We start from the raw sequence: 15,018 nt of genomic DNA, 5'->3' as shown, positions 1-15,018 counted from the left end.
CTTTTGGCCTCGAGATGAAAACCTTGCCTTTGTTTCTGGGACCTTGAAGTGAAAAAATTCTCTAAGTTATATCTGTCAATTCAAAGTGTCTTTCATGGCGGACCCAGGAGGCAGCCCCTGGGGATCTGTGACTTTAGTTTGGTGTCTCTAGCCCAGTCAGAGTTCAAACAGAGCAGAGATGAAAAATTTTCCTACGACTTTGTTTTATTTTCTTCATTTAGCTTCCAAGTCCACAGGACGAGCTTCCTTGACATAACATTTCCAAGGTGCGATAGAGCCACTAACCAATCCTTTGTATTGTGATGTTCCTTGATGGCCATATGATTTTGATAGTCCTTCTAGATGGGCAGTGGGGACAATTTCTGTGCCTGGGTTCAGAGCAAACATGTTCAAAGTTTTATAAAGCAAAATTTACATATTTTCTTATAGCATGGAATACAGACGTTACAAGCGAAATTAATGTGTGCAGCAACTTGCAAGCATTTCATAGAGTCTAAACACGTTCTCATAAGACTAATACTTATTTTGAGCAAAACTAATGTACAGGTGAACTGGTCTGATCTCCAGCTACAAGGTTGTCAGTTCTTAGCTAATGTCTGCAGCCTGGGCCAGAGTTGGCATCAGGCTTGCCAGCGTCACAATGTTACAACATATATATCACAACGATATTAATCACCAGTGTGTTGTCATTAGCTTTCAGAAAAGATGTCACTCTATACACTTTTATAGTACAGTAATATTGTATATACTCAGTTAATTCAGTTGCTGATCACTTGAGGCTCAGACCCCCTGCATTTGTAGACCAGTAACTTTTGAAACGGATTCTACTGAAGAGTAAAACCCACACCAGGTGTCTCTATCCTGCTGGGTGTAGATGCCATGCTGTCTTTTTCCCCACTTGTTAATGTAAGTTTTGCTTCTACCCTTGTTAGCTTCATGGGTCTGTTTACCTCAATTTATATATAAGCAGTAAACACATATTCCTTTGTTTAGGATAGCCCTGGTTAGCAACTCCCCCTCATATACCTGGTTTGAACAAATTCTAGTTATCATTTCAGCTTATGTCCATAAGTCTTAATACCCACCATGTACATACATGATACAAGATTATTAATGATCAGTGAGTTACCAGTTTTCAAATAATACCTCTTAAGGTATATTTTGTATGAAGATTATTACCATAGTGGGTAAGGTGTAAATACAACGGTGCTTGGTGTCACAACTAGGGCCGGTCTACATTTAAAACAGTGCAATGGCGCCGCTTCAGTGAAAACGCTACCTACGCTGATGGGAGTGCTTCTCCCGTCCATGTAGGTACTCCCACTCTGCGAGAGGTGGTAGCTATGTCGACGGGAGAGGCCCCCTTGTCAACCTAGCACTGTCTGTACCAGGTCTCAGGTCATTTTAACTGTATTGCTCAAGAAGGTACATTTTTCACACCCTTGAGCAATGTAGTTACACTGACCTAATTTCCTAATATAGACATGGCCTGAGTACTGTTCAGACATATAACAAGGAGTCATTCCTTGCCCCAGAAAGCTCACCATCTACATAACAGACAGGATACAACAAAAGGACAAAACAGATAAAGATGGGGGAGGGTGAGTAAAATAGGTAATGAAATGAACACAGTTGAGCAGAAAAACAGAAGTCACAGTTTCAGTTGCCTAACCAGAATCTAAGGGAGTGGTTTCTAGGGATCAGAGCAGAGGTAGGCTTAGTTATTTGACTTAGCACCCACAGAGCAAATACATGCATCTTTCTGATAAGGTGAGTACAATTCTGCTTCTCAGTCAGGAATACTACAGTAATGTGCACTCATGTTACGTTGTGTCCGAGTCATAACTCATTTCAGGGGTTGTTAATAAATTCATGATTTGTGATGTTTTTTCCACCCCCCAGCAAAGACAGAACCATTGGTATTAATAACTCAGCCTTCGCTGGAAGTGCCGTTAGATTCTCAGGATAATATGCTTTACAAAACAGCACCGCACTCCAAAGTGTCACCAGTCCATGATGATAAACAGGAGGCAAAGACTCCATCGAAGTGTTACATCCAGGTCACTGGGATGACCTGTGCTTCCTGCGTAGCAAATATTGAGAGAAATTTGAGGAGAGAAGATGGTGAGATATACTTCAGTAAAACCTGTTAAATCTCTAGCCGTGTTTTAGAGATGTCTTTACAGCTGTTGTAGTGGAATTTTAACATGGGGTTAGAGGGAAAAACAACCACTGTTGAATTTTGATTGTTTTACAGTGTACATATTACACACTCTTACTTTATATCCAGTAAAGCATGTGGCCCTGCACACTAACTATATAGCTCCATTGCCACACTTGACAGATTCTACTCTAAATTGCCTTGGCAGGAGTGGAATTATAGCACTCAAAGGATTAAACACATTGTAAAATCAACTTTCAGATTTCTAGGGAGATTAAAACAAAGTTTTATAAGATGCAGCCCCAAAGCACAAGGGAGAGCATAGAGGGTAACATAAAGTTGAAGCTTCTCATTTCATCAGTACATCACTCCCCTGTGCATTCGGGCTGCAGCTTATAAAACTCTGATCCCCTACTCACTCCTAGGTACATACCCACTGTTTGCTTGTCCCACCCATAGCATGGTATTAATTAGCATTCAGATGTGCAACACATTGACAATGTACAATACAGAGAGTCTCCTGCACTTTGAGCATAAACCAGTTACTGATGTACACAGTGGATCTTTAATCCTTAAAAACTTTGGTCAGTACAAAATGAATTTTCAACTTTTTAGCAGGGCAAGTAATTTCTTTTAAAATGGCACTCATTTCTCCATTCAAAATTTTTTTTTTTGTTGGTATTCTCTCTATTATTGCCCTCATAGAAGCTAGACAATTGCATTTTGTTTGTTCAGCACACTTAAAACTCTTTCCAGATTTTCAACTCCATGTTAGCTAACTCCCCCCATTATGTAGACCAACTTAATCATACTTTTCCTGCTTTACTTCCTTGTTGTAACCACTTTCTCCCCTTTCCTCCTCCCCGCCTTGGGTCATCAGTGGGGATGGACCCCAGGGCCCCTGGAACTAAAAGCAATGAGCTGTTACTGTTTGACCTAAAGGACAGTATAGACCTGGTAACTTGGAGGCATTGGCAGACTCATAAAAACTATTTGTGGTCTAGCAAGTAGGGAAGGATAAAGAGCCAAGCTCTTACACTGTTACATGGTCAGAAATGTAATTTATAATTATGACCGTAATTTTGTGCTCCCTCTGCTGCCAGGATGAGGAGCTCTGCAAAAGCAAATTATTGCAGAGTCAAATAACAATGGCAAATGAAGGCTATACTTAATCAGTTTAAAATAATGTGAAAGTAGGACAAATCTTGGACTATTTGATGCTTTAATCCTTTGGTGCTGTGAGAAATTGGTAGAGAAAATTCTTTCATTCTGTTTTTGACAGGACTGTGTGTTTAGTTCATTTCTCTTTCTCAATCAGTTTATTTCTTACAGAAAAGGCCTGTAGAAGTACAAATACTGGGGAGCCCTAAACCCTTACTTACAAAGTGTGTTTCTTAAATTTCTTAAAAGGAACTTTGGGGGAAAAAATTGAGGACATTTTAGAGCGCCCTTAATGTATCATAAACTGGGTTTTTTTAAATTAACCAATTTAAATAAGTCGTAAATCTGGCATTGCCGTCTGTTTCCCTCATCTTCCTTTACCTCTAGAATTAAATTCTTCCAGTTCACATGTTCTCTCAGAGCCTACCTTTTGTTGTTTGTTCAGAAAGTGCCCCCGCAGTATTCTGCGTGCAGGCTATCTATTTCATAGTTTTAGTGAATGTGGGTAATTGCTAGCCTCCTGTAATATGGTGATTGAGGTACAATATGTTTACTACACTAAACATGTTTGCACATTGTTCTAATATAATGTTTAATTAACACTGTACTTTCTGGTTGTATATTTCTAGGAATATGTTCTGTGCTTGTTGCTCTAATGGCAGGGAAGGCAGAAGTGAGGTATGACCCTGCTATCATACAGCCATCAGTCATAGCAGATCTAATCCGTGAATTGGGATTTGGAGCTACTGTTATGGAAAACTATGATGGAGATGGAATTCTAGAACTTGTTGTAAGCAGATCATTTTAATAAAACTATATCAATCATTTATAGCTGTTCAAAGTGCATGCGTAATGTTTTTACTTCCTAGAAAACTTTCCATACAGATAGGATTGTCTGATTTAAAGAAAAATAGATATTTGTAAGTGTGTGGCTGCATTTGGCTGTTATCATTAGATCAAATCTGTAGTTAAAAGGACATTGATTAAAAGATAAATTCAAGATTCTGATAAAGAACCTTTAAATAGTACAGAATTTTAAAAATACTTTAAAAATTAAGAGTTCTTATGTTCCTCTGATGTTTATAGGGGACTTACGGGTAGATCTGAGACTAGCAACACAAAACATGATTTTACATAGAGGTCTCTGTCTTAATGGCACCCATTACCAATAGTACTTGAATGCCTCACAATTCTTAATGTATTTATTCTAACAACACTCCTGTGATCTACAGAAATAAAGTTATCCCTGTTTAAAAAGCTTGCCCAAGGTCACACAGGAAGCACCAGGGAACTGAACCTAGGTCTCTTTAATCCCAGACTAGCGTTTTAGTCGATGGACCATCTTTCCTCTCCAGTTGCCTCTTCCCCACCTTCTTCTCCATGCATACTCCTGCTTGCTGCATGTGTCCTCTTCAGTGTCAATTCCAGCTTTGCTGTTACTGGTAAACATACTCTTCCAGAGCTTAGGGATAGAGCATGCATGTGAGCACCCCTAGAGCAAGACTTGAGAATGATGTCCTCATGCTAAGAGTGAGACAGGAAATGTGACTGATCATCAACAAAACAGCTGAAGATAACTTTTCACCCAGTGCAGTCCAATGCACAAACACCTTGGTCTACACGAGGAACTGAGTAAAAAGGGGGAAAAAGCTGTTTTTCCCATCTAATCTTTTAATCTTTGTTACAGTAATCTTAAAGATTGCTTTTACCAATAATATGTAGACAGTTTTTAGACGAAAATGCGACTTTCGAATAGAATATCTGCTTCTACAAGGTTAAATGTCAGTGGAAAGCTATGCACAGGTGGGTGAGAAAAAAATGCAATAATACATGTCAAATAGCAGCAAACCTCCCAAATATATGGCAAATGTACCTTTTCCCAATGTATTCGATTCATGCCTTTTATTGAAAGTTTGGAATATTAACGAGGACCCAAAAAGCTGAAATGCTGACCTTTTGTACCACCTCTTCAGTCTTTTTAAAAATTGTATGTTGACTATAAATGGAAAAAGGTAGCATTCCGAATTTTTCTACCTTCTCTGAAGATGTGCAATTTATATGCCTCTACTAGAGACTTTGTTATTGCAATTGATTTGATAAGAAGTTGCTCATATACTATGGTGATAGGCAGCAGAATAAAACCTAAAGATAGATAAATATTACAAACTGTGTGGATTTGCTAACCTAAACATTATGCAAAGATCAAGCCACAGTGCCACCTGCTGGTCAGATGGCTGCATATTCCAAAAGGGTTTTTTTTTGGTTTTTGTTATATCATCTAGGGATGCTATAACTCAGATAACAAAAGCAGTTTATGGTTTCCTAATTTTTCTCAGATTCTCTGTAATAAATGAAAAAGTATTCACTAATATCTTAAAAAATCAGTCTTTGGTTTTGATAACAGGAAGAATTTGTGTTTAACAGGTCAGAGGAATGACATGTGCCTCATGTGTACATAAAATAGAATCCACCCTTATGAAGACTAAAGGTGTATTATACAGCTCAGTGGCTCTTGCAACCAACAAAGCACACATTAAATATGATCCTGAGATTGTTGGTCCTCGAGATATTATACAAACAGTAAAGGTAAGTGCTTAGGTGGTATTAAACTGTTTCATTGGGCCACTGAAAATCTTGTAGAATATCCAATATGCTTCCCAGAGTTCTAAACCCTGGAATATAAGAACTTTTGGTATGTAACGGTTATGGAACAGAGGTATATCAAGGCCAAAATCCTGTCCTCTTTCTCTTCCATCCACCCTTCTCACCATCAGTGTAGAGAAGTCAACATACAGAACAGGTGTTCTGGCAGTAAGGGAAACTCCATATGCCAGCAGAACAGTACTCCTTGGTGACTTTGTCCAGGCCTTGCAAGGAAATGCTGAAAGAGCATTTTAGAACAAGTTGAAGCCTAAATCTAACAGCTATTTCTGAGGTACCTTTTGACATGGAAAGTGAAAGAATGACCTTATAAATATGCTAATGAAGCAAGCTGAATGCATGGCCTGCTCCACCAGATAACCTACAAATATCTCTATACAGCACAAGATATCTTAAACAAAGTAGAAATAAGTTTTATATTGCCCACATCTGTATGTTTCAATTGTCTGTGCCAGCGGGCAAATTCCTTTTTTTAGATGGCAGGGAATGGCTTTTGTGTTCTGTAGAGCAGTTAGCATCGTATAAATTGTGGAAATAGAATATCACAGGTGATATTTACTTGCCTGGACAAAGAAGTACAGCTAAAGGTATTTTCTCTGCGTTCAGTATTGATGACTTCCTGCAAATCAAGATGAAAGTGTATCTTTTGTGGTGTTAATTCTCTGTATGGTAAAATCAAATCCTTGATACATTTCTCATCTAGGATTTAGGTTTTGATACTTCTTTAATCAAGAAGGACAGATCTGCTAGCCATCTAGACCACAAACAGGAAATAAGGCAGTAAGTATTATTGAGCCTGTTTTAAATTCTATTTAAATATTCATCTGATTCTTCTTTTAAAATTTGAGGCTGTTTTTGAACCAGAAGTGAAGTCTTCACAAATTACTTTGTTGGTGTCTGCAGACATTGTAGCTAAAATGTTATCTGTGTGATGATTAATTATCTGTTACTTGCAAAATAAATCAGACTTTCATTATTATTTTTTTTCTTTATCTAAGATGGAAAAGATCTTTTCTTGTGAGTCTCTTTTTCTGCATTCCTGTAATGGCGCTGATGATTTACATGATGATTATGGATAGTCATCTCGCACATGTTCACCAGCATCGCAACATGAGCAAGGAGGAAATGGAGGCCTATCACTCTTCTATGTTCTTGGAGCGTCAGGTCCTGCCAGGATTGTCTGTAATGAACTTGCTGTCTTTTTTATTGTGTGTCCCTGTTCAGGTAAATAAAAACATGGTGACTTTCAGTGTGCTGTCATTAGAAGTTCACAAATTGAAATTGTCTTTTTATAATGGAACGTTAAAAATATTAAGCACAAAAGATCACTTGGTGAATTACATTGATTCAAAATGCTTATTGAAACTGTTATGGGGCCTGCTTTCGTTGAAATCCGTAGGTGTTTTGACTTCAGTGGGAGCAGGATTGGATCCATCATCTTCTGTATTTTAGCATTGTAATTATTAGTCTTTTTTTTTTAATTTGAGTTCCCTTGATTTGCAGTAGACTAATTAAATGTATGTTCTTCATATCTATTGAAATATTAATGTTTAAACTTTTAAACCTGAACTTTAAAAAAGGACGTACAGAAAAGAATCCTGCACCTCTCACTTTCAATAAAGTAGCTTTAGAGCAGTAATTTTTGCATTTGTATTTTTGAGTAAAATACCATTGTGGTTGTTGTTGTTACAGTTATTTGGGGGCTGGTACTTCTACATTCAAGCATACAAAGCACTGAAGCATAAAACTGCTAACATGGATGTGCTGATTGTTTTGGCAACCACCATTGCATTTGTCTACTCCTTCGTTATTCTTCTAGTTGCAATGGCTGAAAAAGCAAAAGTGAATCCTGTGACCTTCTTTGACACACCTCCTATGCTATTTGTGTTCATTGCATTGGGCCGATGGTTAGAGCATATGGCAAAGGTAAAGCAAAATAAAAGTACCTGCTCGTATGTTTGAACATGAAATAAAATACTATAAAATGTTCCAGACAGTTGGCACTGGAAAGAATGAAAGATTAACTTTTTAGTGAGATACAGAGGAAATACTTAGCAAGCAAAATCACAGCTTGTAAGAAAACAGAAGCAAGACTAAACTTTGTATTTTTATAAATCGTTATTTGGTGTAAAGTGTCACATCTACAAATTGCAGGAAACTACATGGGTGTAGTTATAGGGTGCACATGTTTTAAAATGAAATCACATGGGAAAGTGTGATCCTGATTGCTTATCATTTGTTCATGTTGCAAAACGATTTTCAGCAATTTTGAAAACTATTTAAAATGTCAATTTTATTTTTTCTAGTCAGTTTGCAAGAAGTATTTGTTTTAAAGGGTGAATTGTATTGCATGTAGCTGTTTAGCCTGTGATTATTTTTTGTCAATAGCGTGATCAAAGACAAATGTGTAAATTCATATTCTAGGGTAAAACATCGGAAGCCCTTTCAAGACTAATTTCACTACAAGCTACAGAAGCAACTCTTGTTAACCTAGGACCAGACAACGTTCTTTTGAGGTATTTCACTTTGTCCTTCCTTTCTTTTCTTTGTTTTTGAACTAACACTTTTACCTTGCTGAAGATGTGCACAACAAGTAACTTGTTCAACTTAAGAGAATTTGCCAGATGTAACATTAAAATGTAATAAAATTGATACCATTCTGATATGCCATAGTGCAACCTTGCTAATTTGTGCTTTGAAATTGAACGGATTTTCTGAATTGGCAAGTATACAAAAACAAGTAATAAAACAAGGATAAAGCATCACAAAATGCCCTTTGTCAATTAGCAATGTATGAATTGGTGAGATTCTGCTGTATATAATGCTGAAAAGTGCTTTTTGACTTGGTAACATCACTAGCCATGTTTTATTAAATGTACTATACTCCCTTCTCAGTGAAGATCAGGTTGACGTTGAACTGGTTCAACGGGGTGATGTTGTCAAAGTAGTTCCAGGAGGCAAATTCCCAGTTGATGGCCGTGTTATTGAAGGACAGTCTATGGTAGATGAGTCCCTCATCACAGGTAAGCTGTTTGCTTTTAAAAAAAATTTAAAATATTTATTTGTATCAAATACTTATGAACAAGGGAGATTAAAGTTCACTAATTTTCTTGTATGTTTTCTAATGGTATGTTAGGACTAGGTAGCAGTTGGAAAAATAACACTGTCAAAATCAGAATTTACCACCCTAATGTCTGGTATTGGCCTTTATGTAGGTGAAGCAATGCCTGTGGCTAAAAAACCTGGCAGTACAGTTATTGCCGGTTCTATTAATCAGAATGGGTCACTGCTGATCTCTGCAACTCACGTCGGAGCTGATACAACTCTCTCTCAGATTGTCAAACTTGTGGAGGAGGCACAAACCTCAAAGGTACTTTCACTGAATAGTGGCGTTGATTTAAACTATTAGTTTCTGCCTCTTCATTTAGGCCTCTATTCAGCAAATTGCTTAAAGCTTAGAGTCTTTTAAACCTCAGCATGAGTCTTAAAATCAAGACACCAAGCAATCTCGACATATCAATCAGAGAAACTTTGAACTCAAAACCTTCAAAGTTCTGAGTCTCTTAATTCTCTAAAGTCATGTCAAAATGTCAAAACTATTGAGAGACTATCTAGATTTTATTAGAAGTATTTGTTGAATATGCTGAGTACTCTGTTTATACTGGTGCTTTAAAGCATGGAAAAGTGTATCATGTGATCAGAATTGATGTTTATGTATTTTCTCCCCCGTAGGCTCCAATCCAGCAATTTGCAGACAAACTTAGTGGTTATTTTGTTCCTTTTATTGTGGCTATCTCTGTGGTTACCCTTTTTGCTTGGATTGTAATTGGATTTGTCAATTTTGAAATTGTGGAAACATATTTTCAAGTAAGTGACTCTCTTAAATGTTATTAAATAATAGGTGTAATAGAAGTCTGTTTGACTGCAACAGTTCCATCCTAGAATATCCTCACCGTCACTTGTCTAGTATATTGTTCACATGCTGCAATGTTTTTCTATATTTTTGCTTATGAAAGGAAAACTGCAAAGTCATATAGCATGTGATAGTTAACTAAGTCTTTACAAAATATTTAAAACTATTTAGAAAGCAGTTACTAGACATCCTTGCCACTGTTCATCTCCATTCAACCATAGGGATATTGTTTGAGTATAGGCTGCTGTCTTACTAGTACTACTTAGCAATGGCTCTGTCTGATACAAATTAGGACTGAAAGTATCAACTTCACTACTAAACAGACTCAGAAATGGGAACTTTATTTTGAAAAAGTATTGAACTTACAAACCTAAGTGAGTTCAATGATTAACAAAAATACCTGTTTTATATTAAACTAATTATTAACTGTTTAAAACAAACAAAACAGTAACTTGACATTACAAAAACCTTGAAACTTTCCAATTTCCTTTCCTCTGGGAAAGATGATCTCTTCTATCTAGGTCCCAATTCTGCATCAGGATCTCCTGGCACAGCCCCATGGAGAATCCAGCTTGAAGTCAATAGACTTTACACACTGGTGGATCTCATTTATAGGACAGGGGCCCATCATTTATAGGACTTTGCACCATCAGACAGTTATGATGGCAGTTTCTTGCTTGATTATTTTTTCTGACAGAGGATGCAAGTGAAGATTCTAGTGGAGCGTATTTATCGGGCATTACTCTAATAATTACATATGGTGATTATTGTTTATTATGGTCCAGTTTAAGGGAGTCTCATGGCTTATATTCTTTAGTTTGAGTAAATAAATAGAATGAGGCAGGGGTCTTATGAGTAAAATATAGCATGTAATAGGTATATGCACTACAGGACAGAATAAGGTTGTGTGGGCAATCAGAATTCGGGTACTTCCTAACTTTTGAGCGCTTTACTTTTCAACTTAAAAATCTATGTTTGAAGAATGTTATTGTATGTAATTACAAATATGCCTTTGTGACTAAGAAAATATATAGTTGAATACATGGTTTACAATGTTCCTTATTCTGTTACTAAAACGTGTTTCTGTGTCCACAGGGTTACAATAAGAGCATTTCCAAAACCGAAGTAATAATCCGCTTTGCTTTCCAAGCCGCCATCACAGTTTTGTGCATTGCCTGTCCTTGTTCATTGGGATTGGCAACCCCAACAGCTGTGATGGTGGGTACTGGGGTAGGAGCTCAGAATGGCATATTGATCAAAGGTGGAGAGCCACTAGAGATGGCTCATAAGGTAAAAAATTTAATTTATTTTTCCAAGGCTTTAATTTATAGTAGGACTCTACATGCCAATATTCTGCATTTGTTTCCAAACACAAAAGTTATCACCACATGTTGTCTGTAGGTGGCTAGGTAGTAACTTTGGACAGTAACTTTGCATCTGAATGATTCTGCAGTAAGACCTTCTTGCAACAATGCAGTTTTCCGTTTTGCTGCAGGTAAAGGTGGTGGTATTTGATAAAACAGGAACCATTACTCATGGAACTCCAGAAGTGATGCAGGTGAAGATTCTAGTGGAGGATAACCAGATGCCACGTAATAAGATTTTGGCAATAGTGGGGACTGCTGAGAGTAACAGTGAACACCCTCTGGGGACAGCAATAACAAAATACTGCAAGAAGGTATGGTACTGAGATTCTTTTAGATGGGCAGAATATTTTGCAGTGATAGAGATCCTCTCCTGTAGAGCTTTGTCTCAATATTGTGTGTGCATCTGTGAATAACCTTGCACTGACTAGAAAGTGGTTGGCTTATTGAAGTGGCCTTTTACTTGGAGAGTTCTGAAAGTTGAAAAAGTTGCATGTGAGTGATTTAGTACTGTTTACACTAGAGCCTGACACTTAAAATGCAATCATCAAAACACAAGTTTATTTGCTTATGTTCTAGATTGGGTTTGGGTGTAATTTACTGTCAGCATTCTTATAAATGCAAGTGGTTCTGTATTTTTCAGAAAATGTTTGACCTTTTCTCTTAGGAACTGGACTCAGAAACCCTTGGAACCTGTACAGATTTTCAGGTAGTAGCAGGCTGTGGCATTAGCTGTAAAGTCACCAATATTGAAGCATTGCTGTACAGGAGGAACGAGAAGGTTGAAGAAAATAATATTAAGAATATGACACTCATAAAAGTTGATGAGAACTTTGAGGAGTCAATGCAACCTGCCTTGATTATTGATGCCCAGTTGCCAAGTAAGCTGACACATGTGTGTAAAATAAAATGTGTGCCAAGAATGATGATCTGGTTTTGTCTGACTTTTGTTGAGGATGCTGGGGGAAGAGGCTGCCATGGGTCACTAACCTTTCCCATCTGGAAAACCGGGTCTGCAATCTCCTGGAGGCACAAAGGAGTTGCTTTTTACTTAATTTAATAGCTATGTATTTTATTCATCTGTGGAATGGGCAGGAGCGGCGCCAGGGTTTTGGGGGCCCTAGGCGGGGGGGTCCTTCTGCGCTCCCGGTGGTTGTCGGCAATTCTGCGGGGGGGGGGGGGGGTCCTTCCGTGCTCCCTGTATTCAGGGCACTTCGGCGGCGGGTCCTGGAGCAAGTGAAGGACTTGACGCAGAATTGCTGCCGAAGATCTGGAGCGCGGCAGGACCCCCCACTGCTGAATTGCCGCCCCCCCCAAATCCTGGTGCCCTAGATGACCACCTAGGTTGCCTAAATGGAAGCGCCGGCCCTGGGAATGGGGTAATTGAAGCTTGCGTATCTCTAAAGGACATGGGCTAAAAGGAGCTCTATTAAAATGGGACACAGAGATTTTAAAGTTCTGTGCTAAAGGTAATTCGTGTCAGAACTGGAAATAGAACACAGGAGTCCGCTCCCACTGCCCTTCTGTGTTCTCTTTAAAACTGTGCTACTACCCAAAATCTTCATGTAACTTACACTATTGACCAGTCTTTGCTCAAAAGAGGCTCAACTCATGACTTCCATGTGTAGTAGAGCTCAGAGAGAGGAAATTTACGCAGTGTTGTCCCATGTTAGAACTGTAAGTCCAAGTAAATGCTATCAGCCTCTTATTGCAGAACAGCTAAAACGTTTGTGGGGTGGGTAAGAAGAAAACTGTTCCTAAACATTTAGATTTTGGATAATGATGCCACTAATCTGTTTGAGCACCCTATGAACTCTTGTCTGGATTAACTTGAATGTATCCACATGATGGTAGGATTATATTTTCTTCCTACAGCTACCTTGAATCATCAAAAGTATTCTGTTCTCATTGGAAACCGGGAGTGGATGAATAGAAATGGCCTTCTTCTTAAAAGCAATATTGATAATGCCATGATTGAACACGAACGTAGAGGTTGCACTGCAGTCCTTGTAGCTGTTGATGGTAAGATTGTTGTCCCTTTTCTGTGTTCTTGGGTTTGACTTGTGAGCATTTAAATAGAAAGCGATGAGGGAAACAATGGACCCTGAAACTATAATCTGCATGATTATTATAATAATAACAAGTAATAATACCTTGCGCTTGTATAGAATCCTGTGACCACAAATGAGTTTCTAGCTTTCAAGTTTTTGTAACATTTTGAAAGGTAGAGCCTCGTCCAGCTCTCCTCTACTGCACAGATGTTTGGGCATACTACAAGGACTTTTAAGGGTTAGGAGACTAATGAAGAAAAAGAGGGGATCCTTAGGGCTCTGAGAGGGTCTTCTAGGACCCATTTCCTGCTAAAGGTGGGGAAAAGAACTTTAATAGGAACACATTCATTTTCATGCTGTCTGTATTAGGAGTGCTGTGTGGCTTGATAGCTATTGCTGATACAGTGAAACCTGAAGCTGAATTGGCAGTCCACATTTTGAAGACGATGGGTTTAGAAGTTGTTCTAATGACTGGAGACAACAGTAAAACAGCGAGATATATTGCCTCTGAGGTAAGTTGCTGAATATCTAATTGACTTACAATTTTCTTCATGGTATTCTCCCCACCCTCCTAATGAACTCTGTTATGCTCTACTCCAGAGAGAGGGAATATCTCCTCTCATGTTTAAGTGCCCCCCTGGCTGATACATAGTAAAATTGGTTGAAGGTGAAAAGTGCCAACAGTGGGGAAAAAATCTAAGCTGTTAGTAACTAGTTCAGAAACACTTGTAGGTTTTTTGTAAGCAGCTATAATTCTGACTTCAGTGTATTGCACTTCTTACATCAGATTTGGACCAGGACTTTTAGCCTGATGATGTTCCTTTTTAACCTTCGTAGTGCATAATTAAATTAGTTTATTTTTGAATGATCCTCAAGCAATTATCTATTTAAGTATCTCTACTTAAATAGCTGGTATAAAAATACATTGATCGTTGGAGAAAGATTACTCTTGAAGATATAAAAATCTAGATCTCTTCGTATCAGAGGGGTAGCCGTGTTAGTCTGAATCTGTAAAAAGCAACAGAGGGTCCTGTGGCACCTTTAAGACTAACAGAAGTATTGGAGCATAAGCTTTCATGGGTGAATGCCCACTTCATCAGACGCAAGTAATGGAAATTTCCAGAGGCAGGTATAAATCAGTCTGGAGATAACGAGATTTATACCTGCCTCTGGAAATTTCCATTACTTGCGTCTGATGAAGTGGGCATTCACCCATGAAAGCTTATGCTCCAATACTTCTGTTAGTCTTAAAGGTGCCATAGATCTCTTTGGTTTCTTTGAGTTGTTATAGCAGTTAGTGTCTTCTCAGCAGTATGTACATTCTCTGCTAAAAGGATGAATTAGGACTGTTTCCTGCTTTATACAGTATCTTCCTATTTATTTTTTAAATGTCAGTTTTTTTAACAGAATTGGTCTCCCTTTGTTAATCCAACAGAGGGTCCTGTGGCACCTTTGAGACTAACAGAAGTACTGGGAGCATAAGCTTTCGTGGGTAAGAACCTCACTTCTTCAGATGCGCGTGGGTAAGAACCTCACTTCTTCAGATGCGCGTGGGTAAGGTTCTTACCCACGCGCATCTGAAGAAGTGAGGTTCTTACCCACGAAAGCTTATGCTCCCAGTACTTCTGTTAGTCTCAAAGGTGCCACAGGACCCTCTGTTGGATTAACAAAGGGAGACCAATTCTGTTAAAAAAACTGACATTTAAA

General features: G+C 38.2%; 1 protein-coding gene across 3 annotated transcripts in view; it reads left to right on the top strand.

Moving 5' to 3' along the window:
* Window positions 1-15,018, top strand: part of ATP7A (ATPase copper transporting alpha) — a 63,271-nt gene that overhangs the window by 40,757 nt on the left and 7,496 nt on the right. For all 3 annotated transcript variants that reach the window (XM_034781085.1, XM_034781084.1, XM_034781086.1), the window contains exons 5-19: window positions 1,903-2,124; window positions 3,952-4,112; window positions 5,747-5,908; window positions 6,687-6,763; window positions 6,982-7,207; window positions 7,676-7,909; window positions 8,408-8,499; window positions 8,879-9,006; window positions 9,199-9,353; window positions 9,716-9,850; window positions 10,992-11,186; window positions 11,392-11,574; window positions 11,928-12,141; window positions 13,136-13,282; window positions 13,681-13,823. In XM_034781085.1, the coding sequence (XP_034636976.1) occupies window positions 1,903-2,124; window positions 3,952-4,112; window positions 5,747-5,908; window positions 6,687-6,763; window positions 6,982-7,207; window positions 7,676-7,909; window positions 8,408-8,499; window positions 8,879-9,006; window positions 9,199-9,353; window positions 9,716-9,850; window positions 10,992-11,186; window positions 11,392-11,574; window positions 11,928-12,141; window positions 13,136-13,282; window positions 13,681-13,823 (2,474 nt within the window). The remainder of the gene's footprint in view (window positions 1-1,902; window positions 2,125-3,951; window positions 4,113-5,746; window positions 5,909-6,686; window positions 6,764-6,981; window positions 7,208-7,675; window positions 7,910-8,407; window positions 8,500-8,878; window positions 9,007-9,198; window positions 9,354-9,715; window positions 9,851-10,991; window positions 11,187-11,391; window positions 11,575-11,927; window positions 12,142-13,135; window positions 13,283-13,680; window positions 13,824-15,018) is intronic.

Source organism: Trachemys scripta, chromosome 9, assembly GCF_013100865.1.
Source record: "Trachemys scripta elegans isolate TJP31775 chromosome 9, CAS_Tse_1.0, whole genome shotgun sequence".
Classification (NCBI taxonomy): domain Eukaryota; kingdom Metazoa; phylum Chordata; order Testudines; family Emydidae; genus Trachemys; species Trachemys scripta.
This window is presented reverse-complemented; position numbering and strand designations above follow the sequence as displayed.